General features: G+C 32.3%; 4 protein-coding genes across 6 annotated transcripts; 2 read left to right on the top strand and 2 right to left on the bottom strand.

The window, feature by feature from the left end:
* Positions 1 to 1,844: 1,844 nt before the first annotated feature.
* Positions 1,845 to 4,375, top strand: LOC127256002 (protein TIC 21, chloroplastic). The gene is made up of 4 exons (XM_051281832.1): positions 1,845 to 2,175; positions 2,807 to 3,064; positions 3,766 to 3,969; positions 4,076 to 4,375. The coding sequence occupies exons 1-4, from the start codon at positions 1,882 to 1,884 to the stop codon at positions 4,193 to 4,195; spliced, it is 876 nt and encodes a 291-aa protein (XP_051137789.1). The 5' UTR covers positions 1,845 to 1,881; the 3' UTR covers positions 4,196 to 4,375.
* A 138-nt stretch (positions 4,376 to 4,513) lies between these two features.
* On the bottom strand, positions 4,514 to 7,702 carry LOC127256009 (reticulon-like protein B11). Of its 2 annotated transcripts, none has more exons than XM_051281850.1 (6): positions 7,482 to 7,702; positions 7,090 to 7,270; positions 6,695 to 6,836; positions 6,535 to 6,604; positions 6,269 to 6,445; positions 4,514 to 4,990 (listed from the first exon to the last, which is right to left on the bottom strand). In XM_051281850.1, exons 1-5 carry the CDS (start codon positions 7,531 to 7,533, stop codon positions 6,276 to 6,278), a joined length of 615 nt encoding a protein of 204 aa, XP_051137807.1. In that variant the 5' UTR covers positions 7,534 to 7,702; the 3' UTR covers positions 4,514 to 4,990; positions 6,269 to 6,275. The 2 variants fall into 2 exon arrangements, with proteins under 2 accessions (XP_051137807.1, XP_051137799.1); XM_051281842.1 differs by having other exon boundaries at positions 4,516 to 4,990; positions 6,249 to 6,445.
* A 2,957-nt stretch (positions 7,703 to 10,659) lies between these two features.
* Positions 10,660 to 13,765, bottom strand: LOC127257178 (uncharacterized). Of its 2 annotated transcripts, XM_051283558.1 has the most exons (3): positions 13,004 to 13,765; positions 11,661 to 11,931; positions 10,660 to 10,978 (listed from the first exon to the last, which is right to left on the bottom strand). In XM_051283558.1, exons 1-2 carry the CDS (start codon positions 13,259 to 13,261, stop codon positions 11,668 to 11,670), a joined length of 522 nt encoding a protein of 173 aa, XP_051139515.1. In that variant the 5' UTR covers positions 13,262 to 13,765; the 3' UTR covers positions 10,660 to 10,978; positions 11,661 to 11,667. The 2 variants fall into 2 exon arrangements, with proteins under 2 accessions (XP_051139515.1, XP_051139507.1); XM_051283550.1 differs by lacking the exon at positions 10,660 to 10,978 and having other exon boundaries at positions 11,518 to 11,931.
* A 3,456-nt stretch (positions 13,766 to 17,221) lies between these two features.
* LOC127256172 (tubulin-folding cofactor B) lies at positions 17,222 to 22,870 on the top strand. The gene is made up of 9 exons (XM_051282026.1): positions 17,222 to 17,466; positions 17,774 to 17,895; positions 18,811 to 18,962; positions 20,585 to 20,703; positions 21,282 to 21,328; positions 21,600 to 21,647; positions 21,824 to 21,957; positions 22,360 to 22,429; positions 22,727 to 22,870. Exons 2-9 carry the CDS (start codon positions 17,794 to 17,796, stop codon positions 22,772 to 22,774), a joined length of 720 nt encoding a protein of 239 aa, XP_051137983.1. The 5' UTR covers positions 17,222 to 17,466; positions 17,774 to 17,793; the 3' UTR covers positions 22,775 to 22,870.
* The last annotated feature ends 396 nt before the right edge of the window (positions 22,871 to 23,266 follow it).

The following is a 23,266-nucleotide window of genomic DNA, read 5'->3' as shown; positions in this document are numbered from 1 at the left end:
AATCGTGATTTAGAATTATTCAATGGTCCTATTAAAAAATTGATGTCATTTTATATTTATTATTTAGTTCCCGCAAGATAATTGCTTACATTAAATTAATATTGTATATGTATTTGTATATAATTCCTCCATTAATTTTCTCATTTCATTAATAGTATGGTTTTGGAAAACAACATTTTAAAGTTATTTTAAATAATTGAAACAATGAAGTAGTTGGTTGCATGTGTTGAATGAGTTTTATAAATTTGATTACAATATGATTGTCTTGTTGTTTTCATATCACAATTTGAATTGCAATCATTCTACTATTCTTCTTTCTTTTGCATTTATACTTGATCTTGTTCGCTCTTATTTAACTTCTCGACTATATTTTCTTTTTTCTCGCATCAATGCACGCATTTTCTTCAACCATTTTTTTATTTTTCCATGATTATTATTAGATGGTTGGTCAGTGAAGATACCATCGGCATTTGGCCCATCAAAGTCTTCATAGATCCTAGAGGGATTATCAGACTCTAACTATTTTTCAATACCATCATCAAAGTCACATAATAGTTCATTGTTTCTTTCATAAGGAAATTCTGGTGGAGTCGTTGAAAGACTAAAAATTTCAATTATTCTCTCACCTACCTCATCATCGCGAACACTTCCCCATTTATACTCCATCTCATCTTCGAAGCCACTGTCAACATTGCCTACAATCTACCCATCGAGGTTATCATCATTTCATGTATATTTCTCAAAACCTTCTTGATTACCATTTTCTCTTACATTGAGTTTCTCATATGTGGACGACCATTTCATAGGCACAATTGTCTAACAAATAAACAATATATATCTTTTAGAAGCATATATAGAGAGAGAGAAAAAAAAAAAAAATTATAATGACTTACATCATTGAATAAAAAAAAAAATTCAACTAAATCTAAAATTCACACCACCTCTCATAAAGCATAAACTATCAAATTCATTTTTGTATACTTTCAATCGAGAACAGAAATTAAGGTCAACAACTACTAAAATTTACAAATTATTTACGTGTTATCCTGTACATTTAGAAAAATGATTTGAAAAACTTTATGTTTCCTCCCCAAAATTCAACAGATCATTTCCGACGGTCCCTCAAATAGAAAAATATTATAAAAAAAACTAATAGCTCTCTCCTAAAATAACACACAAAATATACATAAAATCTTAAATAATTTAAACAATTGAAGAACAAAAGCTGTCAAACTCGAAATCGACAATCATTGGAGAAGATATTACTTACCTAAAAAGAACGGTGAAGCAGTCCCGTAAATGATGATGTGGTGGTGTGGGGGTTGGACTTATGAACGCCGCAGGTCACCTATCACACATAGTTTGTCTAATGCGACTTGTCTGTGAGACCTAGTTTGCTGGGTTCAAACCCCCTGACCTCAAAGTCACCTGCTACACATGGTTCGTCCAGTACCCACTTGTGTACTACCCGAACTTTGATAAAATTCTACCTTATGTTAAAGTCGATGAATTGGGAATATAACGGTCCAAACATGTAAATTATCAAATAATAAATTTCCTTCTTATTGGTTTAGTAGTCGGAACCAAAAGGGTGTGTTTGTTTGGGAGTTTAGATTTTGAGTTTGAATTTGAATAGTAAAAATTTTGAATTTGAATAGTTATAGTTATATGATATGATATAAATGGATGTTGACGTGATATTTTGAATATAAATTTAATTTTTATTATAATATAAAATATGAAAAATAAAAAATAGGTATTTGATTTGATGTATTTGGGAAAAAAATGGGATCCAATCCCCAAACAAACACACCCTTGCTAGTTTGGTATTTGATGCTATACTTGGCTTCCTAAAGCGGTCTTAGCCCTCGAAAGATCAATATGCAGACGCTTATGCTGCCGGCGACTTGCTCCGGCGCCGCACCACCACCACGACGCCCGCTGCGCACGGAGGCGCAATTCAAATCGCTATGGGTTAATTCAGTTCGTCCGTTTACAAGCATCAGCAGCGCCAATGATCCTCCCTATTCATCCCTTTCTCCATCCAAACTCCTCACATTATCCTCGCCCTACGTATTTCTCAACAATCGCCGCCAAAAAAACCTAGCTCCTTGCCGCATTTCCGCTTCCAACAGTTCTCCGAGTGACGCGTCTGAGAAGGCCAAACTTGCTCAGGTATCCTTTGCGCTGCTTGTTTGTGCTTATTGGAACGATTCTATCTTTTGTTGATTTGGATTTTGTTGTTATATGCCTCAATTTATCTTCTGGAACTGCTTAGCTGAAACTTTCAATCTTTTAATCGGAGAGCTTTGAATCTGAGGTTTAGGGTTTTACTCTCTGTTTCGAAAATCTTTAATTACATTTTCATTGTTTTCTCTATAGGAATTGTATCCTTAATTTCATGAAAATTAGCCTACACATTTTCTATTCCCAAATTAGTTTTCGAAATTTTGATGCATTTGCATATCTATTTCAGTTGCATAGCTTTGGATTGGTTAACTGTTAGTGATTTAAAACCCTCAAATCCTGAACACCACCAGTTGGATGAATCTAAACATAGAGGAATTTTAGAAATGTCTGTGAACATTGCACTTGGTCTGTTGAATGTATGATATTTGTTGAATGATATAAAGTTCTGTTGAACTATAGAAATACGCCGAATAACTGTGTTCAACAACATTGGATTTTGCTTTTAATAGCCAGAACCTAAAATCTGCTTTTGTGTGTATATACTATATGCTGATAAAGACTGATAGTTACTGAGGTTTACCTTTCTGTGTATGCCTTCACAAATCTCAAATTTCAGGTTGCAAGGAGATTAGAAAATACTTCGAGGAATTTCAAAAGATTGGGGAGTTTTGGATTTTGGGGCCAGTTGGTTTGCACTGTTGTTGCAGCTGTTATCCTTTCTTTTTCCATCATCATAACCGGGAAGATCACGTCCCCTGCTACCTTTTATGCAACTGCTGGCGGCATTGCAGCTGCTTTTGTATCTGTTTTCTGGTCATTTGGCCACATCCGGTTGGCTGACAAGCTCCGGAGAACTGCCAGTGATCCTTCAAAGGTAATCTTTACAAATTCTCAACAAATTCTTATCAGTGCAAGATTTCTGATTTCTAGCCAGCAGCTTACATTTAACATTAAATCCGCTAGCTATAGCATTGACATTTGATGATACTATGAATGTTATATAAGGAAAACAAAATTGAACCAAAACTTTTTAGTGTTTATTACACTAGCAAGCACAAACTGTTCAACCTAAAGATCAGGTCGCCTGCTGCCTTTTATCAAATTTTGAATCTGATTAGCTTTGATATATATTTATCATACAATAGTGATCTAATTGTTTTTTCTTATATAACTATGTAAAAGTTATGATCATATATATATATACATATATTTTGACATTTTATTGGTTTGAATGATAATTATGAGATTAATTTATAGGTTTTTCTTATGTATTTTTGTTATAATTTTGTATGTATAATAATTTATATATTTTCTTAAATATTTAAATAGCGGTCATACCCGCTATAGCATTTTAGATGTCTATTCCAGTTGTAATAATACATCTCTGTTCCGGGTACGATGGATTTATATACTGAAGGGTGTTTTTCACTTGAAAATAGATTTTGGATGAGTGCTTTCAGACTTCTTACATTTTCTCAGTTTTGATAAATTCGTCATTTCAGATTCAGAAGTTCCTGCCATTCTTTCGGATTGGTTATTAATTGGTGCAATTATTTCTTGTTGGGTTGTTTTCAGGCACCTCCTCGTGCAGAAGTTGTAAAAAGCCTAAAAAATGGTATCGTTGTAAATCTGTTGGGCATGGGTTCTGCTATACTCGGTATGCAAGCAACCGTGGGGTTGTTGGTGGCCAAGGCGCTGACGACTTCAGCAACTCCTTATTATCAAGGCATGCCTCCCGGGAATAGTCCTGTTCTCGCCCTAGATGTGTTTCTTGTGCAGGTAAGTCAGTGCCAGTAGCAATTTTTGCACTTATTATCGACACCCTACCCATCGTTTGGATGCAAATGTAATAAATGATTATTGTTCTTTGGGTGGCTGTCGACAGGCATCTGCAAACACGATACTTTCGCACTTCTTAGGGCTGGCGTGCTCGTTGGAGCTGCTACGATCAGTTACATTGCCGTCAACGGAAGGCAGCGTCGCTGCTGTTCCCAAGCTTGCATGACCTTCTATATAGCATTTTGATGAGCCATCTGAATTATTGGAATTTCATTTCTTTAAAATTGTATTAAGAAGCTATACCCTTTGATCCTTTTTGTCCGAATGTAGAAACTGTCGTGGCTTGTTTTGTGTCGGAGACCATTCAAAATGCCCAGAAATCCATAGGTTCTTACATTGCTGTGAAGTCACCATGTTGGGAAATATATGCATACTGTCATTGATAACAATAGAATCATACCTGCAAAGTTGCCTATGCAGATGATATGTATCAATCTACCAAGAAAAGTATACACGGCAGACGTAACTGAAACAAAGATAAAGCCAAAGAAAATTGAAGTCGCGACTAAAACTGGCTCGATAGATTGAGTATTTTTCATCTGGAGAAACGAGCAATCACAAACTTTTTGTCAACCAAGATGAATGTTGCACTTCAAATTCAGATTATAAGAAAATCGTGAGCACCGGACTAGAAAAATCAGACCTCGAGTACGCTATCTACTTGTTTTGTATATAACTTGACCCACCCTCTCACAAGAGAATATTACAAACTCCACAAGACAATCTTGTCCATTTTAAAAAGCTTCAAAAACAGAACTAGCGTTCTCCTTAGCATTGGCATATGATATATCAAGCAGGCAAAGGAAGAACAGAACAGGGCTCGCTGTATGGCTTCAAATTTACCAAAATTACCACCGATGTGTTACAAATAACAGACAAAACACGTGGCAGAAATATCTACATATGGCGTGGAGGTTTTCGAACAGCATTCTTGATAGATCTCAAGGCCAATTGCATTTACCTGGCAGGTGAAAAAATGCACAGTTAGTACACAACTGATATCCCAAATTTTGCAAACTCAACATTTTTCTAATTGTGTGTAATGGAAATACACTCTAAACTTTTGGAAATGGTTCCCCAAAAAAGATGAAAACACAAATATAGTTCATAACAATCAAGAGGTGAAACATGAAGAAAAATATGTATGTGCTCCGGGTTGAAAATGATCAAGAATCAAAGCAGTCTTGCCACGATATGATCTTGATCATACCCTAAGGGGATGCTTATCCTCCAAATGATCTATACCACTAGATCTATCATGTGCCATGATAAAAAGCCATTTATTGTTTTCAAGAACACCAATTCCCAAACCAAATTAGTCACGATGCTTTGTGCCTCTATTTAATTTTGAGCAGTCGGACATCTCATTGATTGCATGCAATTAAACCTCTAGTGAAATCCAATCAATTGATCAGCCCAACATGTAGCCAAGTTATAAGAGAAATTTCTCATTGTAATGTTTTGAAATACACTAATACAAGAGAGGTAAACTCCTTGCAGGTGGTCTCCCTTTAAGTAACCACAATATTGCTATTGTATTCCAAATTTAGATATCTAGGTTAACTTAGAAAAATCTGGGTATCATGTAAGTTCAACATTTAAACTATACTACTCCCATATTTCCATTCTGGGGCACTTGTGCAGCTATTCAGCTTTCCATCATAGGCAAACAGTTGAAGGAACACTTAGTAAAATCAGAATGAGAAAAGCAAGCTAATTAACTTATTAAGAATGCTTTATCCTTGCGTTTACTGCCTCATTCTACCATATCAGCATTTAAAAGTATTTATTCGCAGTGTGTTTTACACAAACATCCATATTATAGGTGTGTTTGTTTGGGGGATTGGATTTTAAATACACTATTCATCCATTTTTTTTCCCCAAAAAACATCAAATCAAACACTCATTTTTTATATTATACTAAAAATCAATTTTACATTCAAAACATCACATCAACGCCTATTTATATCACATCATACAACTATTCAAATTAAAAAAATTTTACTATTCAAATCCCAACTCAAAATCCAAACCCCCAAACAAACACACTTAAAAGCAAGATGCATGAGGCTCAACAATAACGAAAAGGGCACCACATGTTAATGCCATCTCACAGGGAGAACATTAATCAAAATCATAAAGGCGTTCATCAAGCACATACAAATTTGAAAACATGCAAAAGACACATAAATATGTAAGAGAGTGGAAAAGTTATATACATGAGCGAAAGCGGAATTACAGTGAATCTACTGGATCTTCTTCTCCTTGCTCACAGGCAATGAAATCCTGCTCAGTACCTTCTCATCTATTACACGATATTGTATTTGCACCAATTTATATGCAGCATGCATTTTTTCGTTGATAAGATCCTGGTAATTGTCGTACAATACTGGCATAGAGAGACTAAGCAGAACTCCTGATTTTATCAAGTATACAACAACATATGTTACTGAAAATGAAATTAAAAAGACAAGAATTATGATATTGAATATATTCCACACTCACCGATGTATGCCAGCGTAAGAAAGTCGAATAAACTGCCAATGTAGGAAATTAACCACAAGCCTATAGCAAGCTAACAAAAAACAACATCATTAACTCCTCAATCAATCATGTGGATAACATCAAACATCAAAACATCAATTCAGCAAAACAACAGAAACACCTGAACTGCAAGTCTCAAGTTTCCACGGATGCCAATGTCATGTGCAAGTGATAGTGCCTCGTTTACCCACAAGCGTGTCTCATCCGCAGCCCTCAGCATAACGTCCTCAGAAACCTCAAGATTAGGGAGTGGTGGCAGAGGTCTAAAACCATGAGATAATTCAGTCACTAAGAGTCTATACAATACAGAAACTAAAAACAAGGGCAGCCACTAGTTTAAACCACCAAAACAATCCATCAATATTAATCAGAGATCCATGATGCAATTTCGTAGTAGGATTGAAAAAAAATGTTAAGAAGAATCAGATTATGATAAACGCAGCACTCTACAGCCAAGAGCCACGAAAGCAACTCTTTATATCGACCTAATTAACGCAGTTTCCTTTATTTATCTACCTATTGAGAAGCGCTGCGGATTTTGCCCAAAAGAACAAGATTACAGCGAGGAAGAACAAAGCATTTGAAATGAATGACAGTAAATTGTATCCGGCTGTCTCGAATATGAACCACAGAGCAGTTGAAACAACTAGCAAAGTGACGCTTTGGTACCCTTTCTTCCACAGCAACACGTCAGCCACTGCATCGATGGACAGTGGAGAAAACGAAAACACATTACCGAAGCTGATAAACACTTGAGAAAATTAATCGACGAAAACAATTGCCAGTGACAGAAAAACCAGAGGAAATGGATTAGAAATCGGAAAGAAAAGGAGAAAGTAGAATCAATTTACGCATCCACAATTCCTGCGGACAAAAATCCTAAAAACGCACGATCACATTACAAATACCTGCACCGCCGCCGAGCGCGAGATGAACAGAAAACTGACGAGGTTCTCCCATGGAGATTATACCGGGAATCGGAAACGACAATCAATCGGATTGAAGATTCAGAAAACGGAGGGAGAATTTAAAGAGGAAGATCAAAGAAACTGCGATTCTACTCCGAACGAACGGAGGGAGACAAGCACGTGAAAACCTTCTTCGCGTGTGTGCGTGCTTACCCTTTTTCCTCCCTATTTTGATTTTCTTATTATTTTTATTTTAAAATATAAGTATTTTTCTATTTATATTTTTATACTCCATTAAAAGGTGGTGTTTTAATTTGAATAATTAAAAATGGAATAATTATGGGTGTGTTTGTTTGGAGGGTGAATTTTTAATTGGGATTTAAATAGTAAGAATCTAGGGCCGTTCTTGACTTTTCAAGGGTCCGGGCAAAATAAAAATTAGGGATCCTTAAATATATATATATATAATATTTTCTTATTTATAATAAAATATAAATTAAAATTAATATTTTTTTTAGCATAAATTTTAAAAATTGTGTAAGACTCTCTTATATTTTAACAAACGCTATATGAAACACTTGCTATAAAAAAAATATAGATGAAAAGTTATTTTCCCATCACCAAAAAAATATAAAAATGAATTTAATGAACATTTAAGGGGTTCATGCTATTTTTAAAATAATTACACTGAGTTTCAAAATTATAAATGAGTTATTGATAATTTTGCCTAATAATAATAACAATAATTTTGACTAATATTTATTATCTTTTTAGTGCAAAAAAAAATAATTAAAACAAAAATAAAAAATTCCTAAATATATATAAATGATCTACTCGATTTTTTTTACCTATAATAGAATTTAAATTATTAAATAAAATAATATTTTTTAGAATTTTTAGATAAAATATCAATAATAGTATTAATATCAACAATTTTAAAACAAAAATTAGGGGTCCATAAATATGTATAAATAATATATTTTTTTATCTATAATAAAATATAAATAATTAAATAAAATAAATTTCCTAATATTTTTATATGCAAAATATCAATAATACTATTAATATTAACTTTGTCTAATTCATGTTAATACATAAAAAAATATTTTTAAATTTTGAAGGCACTTGAGTTTGAACTCAAAACCTCAAAAATAATATAAATCAAACTTAACCGCTAAATCATACTCTTGTACTAATACACAAATGTCAAATAACTTTTATATATAAATACTTTATACATAACATAAATAAATAATGGGCTCCAATTTAAATTGGGCCCTAGGCGATCGCCCAGGCTCAGGGACGGCCCTGTAAGAATCTTAAATTGGTATAATTATATGATGTGATATAAATAGTTGTTGATGCATGTTTTGAATGTAAAATTGATTTTAAATATAATTTTAAAAAATAAAAAATATGTATTTGATTTGATTTTTTTTTGGAGGAAAAATTTTGAAGTACAGTGTAAATCCTCACAAATTCCCCAAGCAAACACACATGTCTATTTGATTTTTTGGTTCAGATTTTTTTAATAGTACATATTTGATTTTGAATAAATGTTTGATGTAATATAAAATATTTTAAATGTAAAATTAATTTTTAATAGTATAATATAAAAATAAAAAATTATTATTTAATTTGGTATTTTTAAAACAATAATAATAATAACTTTATAAAAATCCAAAAAAAAAAAAACATTCCCGTAAATTTTACTGATGGCAATGGGTCGGGTCAATCGGACTTCAGATCCATTCCGAATATACATTGTTGAATTTTGAGATCTGAATTGAATTTGATCATACCTTATCCGAACAATATCCGACAAGACCCGATGGATCCAACAGACCCGCAAAATGTTTTTAAAATTTTTAAAATCTAACTTAGAATTAGAGCTGAATCCAATCCAGACTCGACATGTATTAGAATTTATGTATTTTATTTTAAAATATTATAATGCTCCCTCCATCTCATATTTATGTATCTGTTTGTTTTTTACACGAAATTTTAAAAATATTAGTATTATATTATAATATAGTATGAATAAAATAGAAATGACTAAATTCACCTTATTAGTATCATATAATAAAAGGTAATGACATTTGTGTAATATGTTATAAGTTGTAAAGATATTTATAATGTTAAATAAATAATACGGTTACTAAGAAAATGAATATTTTGTTACGTAAGTGATCAAAATGAAAAAAAATTAGATAGTTTGTTAAGGGGGAGAGGGTATAATAATAAATTAACTAAACTAAAATATATTTTTAACATAATTTATATTATTAGAAATTATTTGTATATATATATAAGATATTTTATTTATATTAATCGGGTCGGGTCGGGTACGCCTCTGAATTTGAGATCCAATCCAAATTCGATAAGGGTACATACATACCCCGACCCCTAAACACAATATTCGGAAAATATATATATATATATATTCGAATAATTAGATTCGATTTCAAATAAAAGAGTTGGATCCATGTCGAATCTCGAGTCTATCCGAACCCACTGTCATTCCTAAATTTTAGTGTATATATAATGGTTTATTATGATTTTATAATTTTAAATAAATTATATGTAACAATACTTTTATATATCTAAGTCATAGTTGCTAAGGGCAGAAATAGTGCCTTCGATTCCCGGTCATCTCCCCCAACTTCGACCCCAATTCTTCTCCCATTCCAAAAAAGCCAATACGGTGGCCTAGGGATAGATGGCACAAAATCGATAAGGCATCGATGTCGCCTCGATGGTCTTTCCTTTCTCCACCTTTACTCTAAAAAAGAAATCTATTATCGATGTGTAACTAATATGAACCATTGTGTAATAACTTTTAGTTTTCATGTAGTGATTTAATTTTATATAGTTTTTTTAAATGTGCGTATTTGTATATTTATCAAAAATTAAATTTACTTTAAAATTTAATGTCAAAAATTATTATGTCATTAGTTTATGTCGGCTACTAGGTGTCATATCAACATTTCATATTAGAAATTGTTATTAATTCATGTCAACTTTGGAGTGTCACGTAGCATATATGATAATAATTCGGTACTTTTTTTTAGTGATCTTTCTAGCGACTTAGGATTATATTTAAGATTAATTTTATCCAAAAACTTTATTAAAAAGAGCAATAATGAGTGTATCGTACAAAACTAACAAAATATATTTATCCCTTAACTATATTTAAATTTTGTTAGATAAAATTTGAGTAAGAACATAATTAAACTTGACAAATCCAATATGATGATAGAGAGTCTACGCATGTGCATTCCTTGCCAAAAGGTGGCGCCGGAAGACAGACACTGGATGCCGGAAAACAACCTCCGGAGGACGCTGGACGCGCCACCTCGTGCGGCTAAGCTCCGACGCGGTCGGCGAGACTAGTGGCACATGTTCCTCACGCGCCGCAGATGGCCACGGGACTTCCTAACATCGGCCAGTTTTGACAAGGCGAACACAATGATGGCGGCGGTGTCGACCGGCGACGGCTGATCAACAGCGAAAAAAAAAAAAGAAAACCCTAGTTCCGATGCTCGACGCCATAACAATATATACACAATATATATTTAATCTATGGACAATTTGGTCATTATATACAAAATCACACAATAATATATCATATATATAATCTCTCGGTTCACCAAATTTATGTAAGTATTATGTTTTATTGTCCACTAAATTTGTACACATTCTATTTATAATAATAATAAAAAAAAAAAAAAACTGTCTATTCGAAATACTATCATCCTTTCTTTACCATAAAAAAAAATAATTTTGCTACTACAAAATATCTTCACTTATATCACACTTACTTTCTTACCTAGCATAATTTTATAATAAGAATATTACTCCGTTTGTCCTACATCATTTGTATATACTATCCTTTCATTTTTTTTTTTCGAAAATATAATTATCCACTTTAATCACATTTTAAATTTTAAATTTTATAATTTTTTTAATCTTAATTAAATTATTTATCCTATCAAACTACGGAGAACGTTCCAAGGCTAATACACTATTCAGCAAGTTCCGAACGGCACGGCTTGCTCCTTACAATCCACAATCCAATATGCAAGAAAGAGATTTGCGCACAAGCTTTGTCTCAACTATCTCTAGTTGTATATATTTTAGGCGGACAAAGTTACCAAAGAAACAAAAATAAAAACACACCTTATCTCTAATTGTCAGATTCATCATCGTCGTCGGAAGATTGTTGTTGTTCTTTGTTATGCTCAGCTCCGGCATTGTCTGGTTTACTCCTTTTTTCCTTTTTCCTCTGTTTCTTCTTCTGTCGTTTCAGACGCTTCTTGGCTGTACGCTCCTCAGCAGCCTTCAACCTTTCTTCCCTACGCTGAGCAAACTCAGCCAGCTCCTTTCTTTTCTGGAAATCCGCATCCATCCTTGCAAGTCGATCTTGTTCTTTACGTCTCATTTGCCGATACTGTTGACATCAACATCATATAAAAAAACCAAGATATGTTTTATATATATATATAAATAAATTCCTTGATACATTTCACCGAGTTTTCAAGCAAGAGGTGAGACACTTGAATTAAGTGATACTAAGCACGATGACTCGTAAGTGAGATATATATAGAGAGAGTGAGAAAGAAAAGTTATAAATATATTCTTAATATTTTGATTATATATTAAGGGCACTAATTTATTTATTTAGGTGCACACCATATATCAAATGTGGTATATTATTTAATTATAAATGTATAAATTACTATTGTGAATTTCACTGTATAATTCAACTTCATGCTAGTAAAGAATACACAAAAACCCCTTTTGTGCACAAATATAGGGACTCAATGCATTCCTTTGGTATACATATATATATAAAATTTACTCTTTTTAAAAGAATAAAAATATTTATTTCGACCTGCGTAGCTCAGGTGCAAACTCAACTAATATGGAATTCAAAATTGAGCTTTTATATAGAATGCTCATCAAACTTGAGCTCTAATCATTTAGATACACAAGCACTAAGAATAAAACAAAACATGAAGATTTGATCTTCGTGTGACGTAAAAAAACAAAACCATGAAGTGCAGACAACAGGGAGTGTCCCAATAAATCAAAAAGTGTGGTTAGATTATAAGAGACACTAAATTGGTAAAAATAATTTGAAAGGCGAACCAAACGAATAGGATAGTGATCAAACACAATTTCGTCGACCTACTAGAATGTATTAACTTTAAGGAATATAAACTAAAGCACAAAGCATGGAGGAAGCCATATGTCGAATGCTTTCAACTAAACCATTTCAACATTCTGCCGAGAACACTTGTGTCACATTTCATATATCACAAACTTCAAAGAATTATTAATTTTCAGTCAAGTGTCTAACATTCAGATTAATTTGAAGCTATCCAAAATTGCTGCACAAATAGCCTAAATAGAATAACAAGGCAAAAAATTCTCATCATTCACAGCAAAGAAGGAAACGTAAATTTCAGAAAGTATCTCGATAAATGCTTTTTGGAAACAAGAGAGGCATTTCTCAATACCTGATGGAAATCGCCGGAGCCCGAGCCGGCGGAACTGCCGGAGGTGTTGCTGACACGAACAGGGACGCACTCGTTAATCCGTCTGAGCTTGACTTCGAGGTCTTCGTCCTCGGGGTTGGCGGCGGGCGGCGTGTATTCTACCAGAGCAGTGGATGCCGGCGGACGAGGCGGTAGAGCTGCAGGGGTCCTTTCCGCCGCAGGAACTAACTGCAATTCCCCTTCGGCGACGGACCTCGATCTTCCCGACGAAGACGACATTATTCACAAATCTATTGTGAATACCTTAATTCTACGGTTTGAATTCTCGAAATCAAATCGGACAATTTAGGGGAATTGATTTGGGGATCAAGAATCAAACAACTTATTGGAAACTGCCGTACATTGAGATTGTATTCCACCACCGGAAAAACCAACAAAAATCACGCAGTAGATTACGTCAACGCACTTGTAAATGTACATAGCCTCCTCCAGAAAAGACTACGCATCTCGCTTCTCATAAATGTATCTGGTCAAAATTCAAAATCCGAAACCCTTAAACTGGGAGTTCGACTCGGCTAGAGAGAGGGAAGGGGAAGAGGAGAAACAAAACTAATCTAGAGCGAGAAGACAAATTTGGCGAAATCTCGCCGCTGCTACAATTCTGAAATTCCACCGTCTATTGATATGGAGGCAGGGTTGGGCTGGAGCTGGTTCTGTGGTCTCGGTGCTAGAAAGAAGACGAAAGAGGAAGATGTGTGCAGGCGGCGGCTGTCTAGAGCAATGACCTAGTGGCTTAAGGGTTTAAGATATTAAACGTAAAATTAATATTTATTTTAAAATAAAAAATAAAAAATAAACATTTAATTTAATTTAATGTTTAAAATTTTTTATTTTATGTGTTTTCCATTTCTTTTTTTCTCAAAATAAGATTACAAGTATTACCTATATGATATAATAAAATATCTTTTTAATTTATATTATACTATCATTATTTTTATATTACATAATATGGGTATTTTTGTTTTTTTACTATAATTCATTATAATACTAATACACAGTAAATAATATTTTTGTTACTCAAAATAAAAAATATATATAATTATTTTTGTTGGTATTTACATTATCCTAATACTTCATCCGCTCTAATACAATAATCTCATTTCCAGATCATATCATCGTAAAATTAGTCATATTTTTTCATTTTTATTACACAATTATTACTGCTTTTTTATACTAATACATTCATAAAGACAAAAAAAAATTTCTACTCGTATTTTATACCAACTGTCATTATAATATATAGTTTTAGAAGGAATGGAGTATATATTTTGAAAAATAATCGGCATAGTTATAAAATAGTTATTATTATTAGAAAAATAGTAATTATAAATATTATTAAATTGATAAAAACATACAATAATAATTGATAAATATATTTAATATTCAATTCGTTTCAATTATATGTATTTTTTTTCATCCAATTTATTTAATATATATCTTTCATATTTTAATAACAATGATTCCTTGCTAATAATAAAATACCATGAAAATAATAACTGATATTTTTATTTATCTATGTTATTATAAAAGATTTTTCAGAAAAAAATAATATTATGAAAAAAAAAAAAGTTGTCAACTAATTTGATAAATTAAAAATGTGCTAAAAATATATGGTTTGCTTAATTGCATTTTTAATAATTTATTATTTAATTTGTTTGATGGTAGTTTGAAATTGATTTGAAATGAAATATTGATTTTAATATTTGTTTGAATAATATTTTGATATGATATTTTGTAAAAAAAAAAATAGTATTCCATCGGTTTCAATTCAAATTACTATTTCTATCATTTTGTCAGTCCCAATTAAAATTATTAATTTTCTATTTTAATAAAAATAATTATACACTAATACCAAAATATATTTAATTTTTACTTAAATTACAAATATACCATTATATATAAAATTAAGTTATTAATTTATACATAAAATCGAATGACAAAAATATAAAAATCTCTTACACTCCCTCAATTTGTTCAAAACATAGCAAATATTTTTGTCACATACATACTCAGTCAATCTGCTCAAAACATAACAATTTCTTTGTTCCATTTTTATTTATTCAAACTCCATATATTCATTTATAATTAATTTATAGTTGCTACGAGAGATGGAAGTATATTGCATTCAATTATATATATATATATATTTACATTTTGTTTGTTGAAGAAATACATCAACAATATCAATAACAAAACAATGAATTACAAGAAATATTGAAGAATTTGATTTTTGGAAATTCGGAAAGAGATATTAGTGTTCAATTTTGATAAGTTATGTGAAAAACACAAAACCAATTATAAAGAAAACACACCCAAAATTACAATAAAAAATAATATATAGGAGAATGTAGATGAAATGTTTGAGATAAGAAGGGTAACCTTGCATTTCTTTACGAGTTTCGAAATGTCAAAAATAGCAAGGATATTTCAACTTTGATAATTGTTACGCACAAAAAATAATAATAATAATAATAATAAGGATAGCAGGATCTTAAAGGAAGTTAAACACGAAGTCGGGTGGAAAAGGAAAAAAAAATTGCGCTCAGGTCGGTTGGTCCTCGGTCAGTTGGTCTGATCGGTTGATCCTCGGTCGGATGGTCAGGTGGGTTGGTTAGCGGTCGGATAGGCGACCCGTCCTCGGTCGGTTTGTCTGGTCGGTTGGTCCTCGGTCGGATGGCTAGCGATCGGACAGACAGGTCTGATGGCCAGCAGGTCGGACAGACAAGTCTGATGGTCTGCGGTCGGATAAAGTAGGTCGGCTGGTCTGCGGTCGGATAGGCAAGTCAACTGGTCCGCAGGCGGATAGACAGGTCGGTTGGTGGATACGGCCAAGGAGTCTTTTGGTCTAGCGATTGGTCTCTGGATTGGTCGGTTAGGCTATTTGAGTTATGAAACTAGTGGAGGCGTTTGGCGAGGCGGTTGATGTAACCGACCAAACGACGTTTCAAAACGTTTCGTCTTGGGCGGTTGACAGCGGTTGCTGACGACGATTCCAAAATGTGTTTTCAAGCCAGTACAAAGGTAGGTTAAGGGTTACATTGTCATTTTCGAAATGAGGGGCAGGATAGACTTTTCAAGTGGCAGTATAATCTCGTGTTTATAAGATATAATATATATATTTATTTAAACATCATACTAATTTTTAATTACGTTTGAACCAATCAATATATATATATATTCATTTTTATTATTTTTTTCTATTTTATAGTTTTTTTTTAAATCTTATTTTAATTAAAAATAAATAATTTTGATATCAATTTTGATTTTATTTAGATATATATTTATTATGTAAAAATTATATGATAATACTATTTTCATCTCACATAAATGTCCCCTTTTTATATTTCATTCGTCACTTTTTTTTTTTCCTTTCAAAATATAATACTCCCTCTGTTCCGAAAAATTTATCTTGTTTTTTCATTTTCGTCCGTCCCAAAACAATTGTCTTGTTTCCTTATTTAGTAGCTGTAGTCTCCACTTTATAACAAAATTATTCCTACTTTTCCATACTACCCCTAATTATTACTTTAACATACTATTTAAAATCATTCAAAAAGCAAGGCATTTTAGTCATTTATTTCTACTTTATACACACTTTTATCTCGTGCCAATTCTTAATAAAACACTCCTTTTGAGACAGATGAAGTATATTTTAATTATATTTTAAATTTTATAATTTATACTTTCTCCGTTCCATTTATCATATCCATTTCTCATTTTTCGTTCGTCCTAATTATACATTTTAATTTTATTTTAAAATTTTTAATTTATATATTTTTTAATTTTTATTATTGACTAATTAATTATTTTAATTTTAATATATAATTATTTTTATAATAAGATAATTATTTTAATTAATTAATTATTAATTATTTACTAATTATATTCTTTTTAAATCCTAAATCGCAGTGTCTAAATAATTTTTTCATTATAATTAAACTATTTAATTATTTTAATTTATAATTTGTTTATATTATTATAATTATTTTTAATATATTTTTTTATTATAATTTATTTTTTAAAAAAATATAATTATATATTTTAATTATATTTTAATTTAAATTTAAATTATTTAATTATTTTAATTTTAATTTATAATTATTTTTACTAATATAATTTTTAATTACTTTACAAATTGTAGTCTTAATATACCCATGTTTTATGGTATGAACTAGAAAGTCACCCTATCGATCTCCAGGTGCTGTCCTTTACTCGCGACCGCCGTCTTCACCTTCGTCTTCCCTGTCGGTCTAGGCTTCATCGCTCTCCGTTGCACGAGTGTCGAGTGGCAGTGACACAAATCGGGTTTGGGACCGGAAGTGTTGCTTCTCTCTGATCTGTCGCCGTCTGCCTTCGTGAGTTATTATTGGTGGGTGCAGTCGTCTTCTTCACTTGCAGATCCACTTCAGCATTTCTTTCTGCAGGTATGTTTGTTTCTTTCTTTTCAATTCTATCGTTCTGAGTGTGCGAAATATTGTTGAGTTCAGTCGATTCTTGCATGAGACATTTGAGCACTGGATTCGGCTTTCAATATGGTATCGCCGTGCCTAACCCTGATAAGCTCATTGCACAATCATTGGTACTCCACTTTTTAGGGACTTCGAACATTGTGACTGCCGTTCCTATCTGTGATTATAGGCGATTTTGAATCAAACATCAGTATTGTTCCATTTTTGTAACATTTTTTGCGCGAGATTTGTGGAACTTAGTAAGAATTTGTTCCTTTTGTAGCTTGAGCAAGACATAAGGAGATGGCTAGTAATCTACATATTCAAGGCGATGAATCCGTTCTTTTGCGCGTCACTCATTCAAACATTAAGACCTTTTCTGCTGATATTCGGTTTTCTCTACAAGTAGGTGCAATCACCATTTATTTTCCTAGGCTGATATGGACATTCTTATGTTCTCTTACAAGCATGTTTCCCAGGATAACAATCATCAGCTTTGTTAGATATTTCTGGTTTGCAATGCCATTTATAAATAGGACCTTGGACTCACTAATAGAACATAATTCAATCATCTTTGTTTACTTACAAGCATTATGGTTGTCTATTTATTGATTTTTTTTTTTTTTTTATGGTGGGCTATACCATTTCCAATTCAGATACAGGTATGTACATCTTCTGTGCACAATGTAATAGCTGAACAAAATGTGTATTTTATGATCCAACACATTTGTGCTGGTTTATTAGATGTTATTGATGTAATGAAATCAGAAAATGGTATTTGACAGTTCTTCTGCATTGCACCCTACCTGTATCTTTTATCTCAATAGTTCACTAGAAAGATCAATATCAATGCAACAAATAAATTGAAGTCATACATAATCAACCTTAATTACAAGCTCACCTCCTTTTCTATAATTGTCGGTACAACTAGTCTTGATGCTTCTCTTGAATTAATCTTTCAGAAATCTTGACTACTGGCCTAATATATCTTATTTTCTGCACCTTGCAATTAATTCAAATGAAATAAGCTTTGCATGAATATATGGAGGGAGTTTAGTAACTTAGTTCCAATTTTATTGTTTACCTAGGGGTTATACTGGGGGCTAGAACTTCGTGCCTGCTCAGTATAGATGCTAACCATGTGTCAACTATAAAGACCGGATGTTGCACAAAATACTCAATGAAAAGTTGAAATATGCTTAAATATGATACACCATGACTAAAGTCAAGTCTGTTGATTGTTCTACAACATCACATTTCTTAGATGTTTGGCTTTCTATATATGGATTTAATGCAACATTTGTCCATCACTGTTTTCAGACAACAATAGAAGCAGTAAAAGAGAAACTGTGGAGGAAATGTGGCACCTCTGTTGATTCAATGAGACTTGAGCTTTATGATGATATAGGTGCTAAAGTTTCAGATCTAGCCGATAGTACGAGACTCCTTGGTTTCTATTCACCACAAGATGGGTTAGCTTTTGGCTTATCTCTTTGCTATTTCAAACATTTTGATAATTACAACTTTTTTGATGGAAATTGAGTATTTTAAAATAAACTTTTTGTGCTTAGGGTGCTTGTGTGTTACTTATATTTGAGACTATGTTTGACTGTTTATAGATCATGCGGAGCTACTAAGAGCATGATGATTATGTTGAACATTTTAGGATGTGAACAAACATATTATTTGTGAAATATATATATTTAATTTTTTTCGAATAAGATACAAGTATAAATGTATAATAGTAATTAATCTTTATGCATTCCTCGAAGATTCTATAGGTCACTGATTTTTCACCTATTATTTAATTAAATGATGTTATGACTAAATTACATAGTCAATCACGTACATAATGTCCAGCAAGCCAAGCTTGACGATTAAGTCTTCAAAAGTGATTTTATTCAATCCCTTTAGTGAAAACATCAGCTAAGTTTATGGTAGGATAGATCAATTTACATATCCAATCTGGTCAATCTCAATGTGCTTTGTTTTACTAAGATACCCAGTGCTGCTTTGCTATCACTGTATGTTAGATTAGGCCCGCTTAGAATAATCCATCGGTTATTTGTTTATTTTAATTCAAATATTTAATCATTTCCATGCATGTTTGTGACAGGATATATTTTTCATATACGTTTATGGTAGGATTTACTTTTCTTATTGCATTAGTGCTAGTCACCCCTTTAAACAGGAGACTGGTAACAATTCAGTAAGTGGAGAATGTACTACAGACATTACATGTTATGAGAGCCTCCATTGTTAGGGTTTTAAATCACTACGCTGCTACTGTTAGTGCCACTGCTAGCATGCCACCCTTTTCCGTTGGTTGATAGTTTATGGGTGTTGTGACAATTTCTTTTCCAGCTCTGCTTCAGCTGTTTTTCTGGCTAAATCGGGACCAGATTGCTTCCCCTCAGCCACCGGAAAAGCCATTCATGGTTGCTGTTTTGCTGGCTGCCACTGCCTCTGACTTTTCACTTTGTAACACTTTGCAACAAAGTATTTTAAGCTTTAATTGAATCAGCAGTATTGATGCTTTTTGAAAGGAGAGTGTCCACCGATCTAGACTTTTGTTTATACAATTCAGCTTGCAAGCTACTAGGTTGCACTACAGGCCTTTCTCCACTAATATTACATTGGGATTAGATTTCCGATTGGCATCGGTTCTACTTGCACAAGAGAAGCAATCAACCTTTGCCTCTAAACTATTATTTTCAGACTTTGGTTGCACTGCAATATAATCTGATGCAGCTACATCAGGTGTCATAGAGGACACCTTACCGACTGGATATCAATCTTGCCACTTTGCTTCTTCCACAGGCCCTTTCATCCTAAAATATTTTCAATCGCATTTTCCGGAGACAAAAGAACCCTCTCAAACCTGTAGGTTAGGGTTTGCCTTCAACAATCCCTTAGCAAACAGAATAAGAAAAGATCATTTTCATATTCGGAGGAGGCATCACTCTGGTTTTTCTGTTTCCAAGTTTTTGAACGAATGTGTGAATATTATATTTAATATTTTTTGAAACTTTTACACATCCACCAAGTCTGTTTGTTAACGTATTTGCTTGTGATAATTGTTTCATCATGCCAGTTTTCGGCTGCATGTTATTGATCTCGATCCATCTTCGGTAACATCTGGTGGTTGGTTGGATGATACTTCTCTGGTGGAGAAATACAAGATTTCGGATGAGGCATATAGTAAAATGGATGGTATGTTAAATCTTTGTGGCTCAGAGCTGCATTTTTCCCATAATTCCAATAACATGGGAATGTGTTTTGTTTTATTTAAAATAAAACTTGTTTTTAACTATTTAATATTCTAATTTCCCATCAAAGGCATTACATCTAACACCCATCTTTAATTTAAAATATTTCATCTAACTACTATTCACTTCCACAAAATAGAAAATAAAAAACTCAGTAAATGATTCCCCATAGTAATGGCATTTTTCTATACTTAATTTGATATGAAATAATGTTCTTTGCTTAAGATAATACTAGCTTGAAGCCAAATGGCCAAATTCTTCTATAAATTTTATCGATAGCGGATGTTGAAAAGAATTTGATGTGTCTTGTATAACTGGCCTTTATGATTGGTCAAGTTTGTTGGTTTGCTCTATATTCTGAAACTCTGTTCCAAATCAGTTTACCTTGACCTTAGTTATAGCATGATTTTTTCTTCTTCAGTATCACTCATTAATATGTGTATTAGAGTAGTCAGTCATCTTCATTGCATTGCCTTTCCTATTAAGTTAGGTCTGAAATAATTGGATCATTGTGTGTTTCAGGCACTTTCCGAAAGTTCAAGGAAGAAATGGGACTTCAACATCAGAAAGTATGCATTTTACTATTCTCTAAATGCATACCTTGTGATGTTCTGCTTTTTTCCGAAGTTTTTGAACATGTTAATTTCTTTTAGTTGGACAATAATTACTTTTGTCCTCTTCAAGAAGAAAATTATACCTTCCTCTTTTGTACTTTTTATATCATATGAATATATGATTTATTTTACAAATTACCTTTCTGTTTGGAAATTCTTCCTAAATGTTTCTGCTTTATTTAATTTTATTCCAGTTATTGCTAAATTTTGAATTTGCTATCCCTAGGAGCAAGTTCCTGACAATTACATGGAAAATCTTTGTGCAAACATAAAGGTTGGTTTACACAAACAGTTTTCTCTTATTTTTTCTTTTGGAAAGATTGTTAGCATCATTATTTTCTTTTGGGGTTCAAGAAGCAAGCTTACTGGCTTCCTTCTTATTTATTTATTTATTTTTATTTCATTGCTAATGCTGTTTTATTTTGCTCTGTGTTTTTTGTTCAACTGAAGGTTGGAGATAGATGCCAAGTTGAACCAGGGGAGAAAAGAGGGGTTGTCAAATTCGTGGGTCAGGGAGAAACTCTTCGTCCTGGCTTTTGGGTTGGAGTTCAATACGATGAACCTGTGGGAAAACACGATGGAATGTATGCGATTCTCAACTCCATGACACATTCTATAATATTTCGGACCATTTAACTGCCACAACTAAAAAATGCTGTGATGCCATTATGTGTTCTATTTGTCTATTTTAGTCGGTCTATTATTATTCTGCTATCAGATGCTGTCTTTTGATGACCTTAGATAATGTCAATAGCATCTGAAATTGTTTATAGCTGAATGAACTTTCTTCATTATGTCCTGGACATATTTATGGTCAAACCTCATCTATCCAATTCACTTTTGGTTTAAATGTCAACTGCTATGATCGCTGAGTGTAGCATTGTTGTGCTTGAATTTGATTGAGTTGGATGACGACCAGCTGATAGTGGTAAGTTTAAAGCAGTTGAGCTTTCTGCATTTATTTACCGATCCATTTGTTTTTTCAGGATAAAAGGACACCGGTATTTCAGCTGTCCTCCTCAATGTGGTGGAATGGTGAGACCTGATAAAGTAAAGGTTTGTCTTCCGAAACCCAATTGTCCATTTTGTCGGAATTAGTTTGATATGAGTTAACGACGAAGTTGCTTATCAGCTAATGATGAGCTTGAACTTATTCAAAATACTTCATCGAAATTAATTAGTAAGTTCATCTAATTTTCTTTTTTGCTCTCACATGGATTGAATCATTGAGTTTTAAGTCTTGAATAAGTTGACACCAAGAATTCCTTGAGTCATTTTTTGTCCTTTGAACTGTTGTATGGAAATCATTATGCCATTGATTGACAAATTGGGTTACTGGTTGACAAATATCAGGTGGGTGACTATCCAGAACGAGATCCTTTTGAAGATGAGGAAATATGACTCTGTCAGGAAGGTGAAGGTGTGTATGTTTGTCTACTATTTTACTACTACATTATTGGAGTAAATAAATATTGTCCAACTGGCTTTGCAAATTGATGACGTATCTTCTGCATGCCCCTGCAAATTGATGACGTATCTTCTGCATGCCCCTGCCTGGGTGTCATGTATTATTCTTATTCATATAAATTTTATTGAATCTTGAAAATTAATTGTTGTTATTAAATATATAATATTTTAATATGAGAATTATTTAAATAAATTAAAATATTTTATACGATTAATTTTAAATATTGATATTGTAAAAATGATATTTATATATAATATAGTTGTGTTTATTTATATTTTTATAAACAAGTTTTTATTATTATAATTTAGTTGAAAATTATGTTTGTAAAAAATTTAAGATATTTTAAAAGAGCTAAAGTTTAATTTCATTAACATATCACTATCATTTTAATATAATTAAATTATAAAATAGTTTTTTTATTTGGG

The sequence above is a fragment of the Andrographis paniculata genome, unplaced genomic scaffold, assembly GCF_009805555.1.
Source record: "Andrographis paniculata isolate CXL003 unplaced genomic scaffold, ASM980555v1 Contig12END, whole genome shotgun sequence".
NCBI classification, from domain to species: Eukaryota; Viridiplantae; Streptophyta; class Magnoliopsida; order Lamiales; family Acanthaceae; genus Andrographis; species Andrographis paniculata.
The sequence above is the reverse complement of the archived record's forward strand: the minus strand, read 5'-3'. Positions and strand labels throughout refer to the sequence as shown.

What these genes read in the sequence shown, in the direction of transcription:
- LOC127256002 (XM_051281832.1), top strand. Translation starts at nt 1,882, where the DNA reads ATGCAGACGCTTATGCTGCCGGCGACTTGCTCCGGCGCCGCACCACCA. An exon ending in CTGCCAGTGATCCTTCAAAG is followed by an intron (nt 3,065 to 3,765) that starts GTAATCTTTACA and finishes GGTTGTTTTCAG; the next exon opens with GCACCTCCTCGTGCAGAAGT. An exon ending in TAGATGTGTTTCTTGTGCAG is followed by an intron (nt 3,970 to 4,075) that starts GTAAGTCAGTGC and finishes GGCTGTCGACAG; the next exon opens with GCATCTGCAAACACGATACT.
- LOC127256009 (XM_051281850.1), bottom strand. Translation starts at nt 7,533, where the DNA reads ATGGGAGAACCTCGTCAGTTTTCTGTTCATCTCGCGCTCGGCGGCGGT. An exon ending in TCCGCAGCGCTTCTCAATAG is followed by an intron (nt 6,837 to 7,089) that starts GTAGATAAATAA and finishes TCATGGTTTTAG; the next exon opens with ACCTCTGCCACCACTCCCTA. An exon ending in TCTTACGCTGGCATACATCG is followed by an intron (nt 6,446 to 6,534) that starts GTGAGTGTGGAA and finishes TGATAAAATCAG; the next exon opens with GAGTTCTGCTTAGTCTCTCT.
- LOC127257178 (XM_051283558.1), bottom strand. Translation starts at nt 13,261, where the DNA reads ATGTCGTCTTCGTCGGGAAGATCGAGGTCCGTCGCCGAAGGGGAATTG. An exon ending in GCTCCGGCGATTTCCATCAG is followed by an intron (nt 11,932 to 13,003) that starts GTATTGAGAAAT and finishes TGATGTCAACAG; the next exon opens with TATCGGCAAATGAGACGTAA.
- LOC127256172 (XM_051282026.1), top strand. Translation starts at nt 17,794, where the DNA reads ATGGCTAGTAATCTACATATTCAAGGCGATGAATCCGTTCTTTTGCGC. An exon ending in ATCTTTGTGCAAACATAAAG is followed by an intron (nt 21,648 to 21,823) that starts GTTGGTTTACAC and finishes GTTCAACTGAAG; the next exon opens with GTTGGAGATAGATGCCAAGT. An exon ending in TGAGACCTGATAAAGTAAAG is followed by an intron (nt 22,430 to 22,726) that starts GTTTGTCTTCCG and finishes GACAAATATCAG; the next exon opens with GTGGGTGACTATCCAGAACG.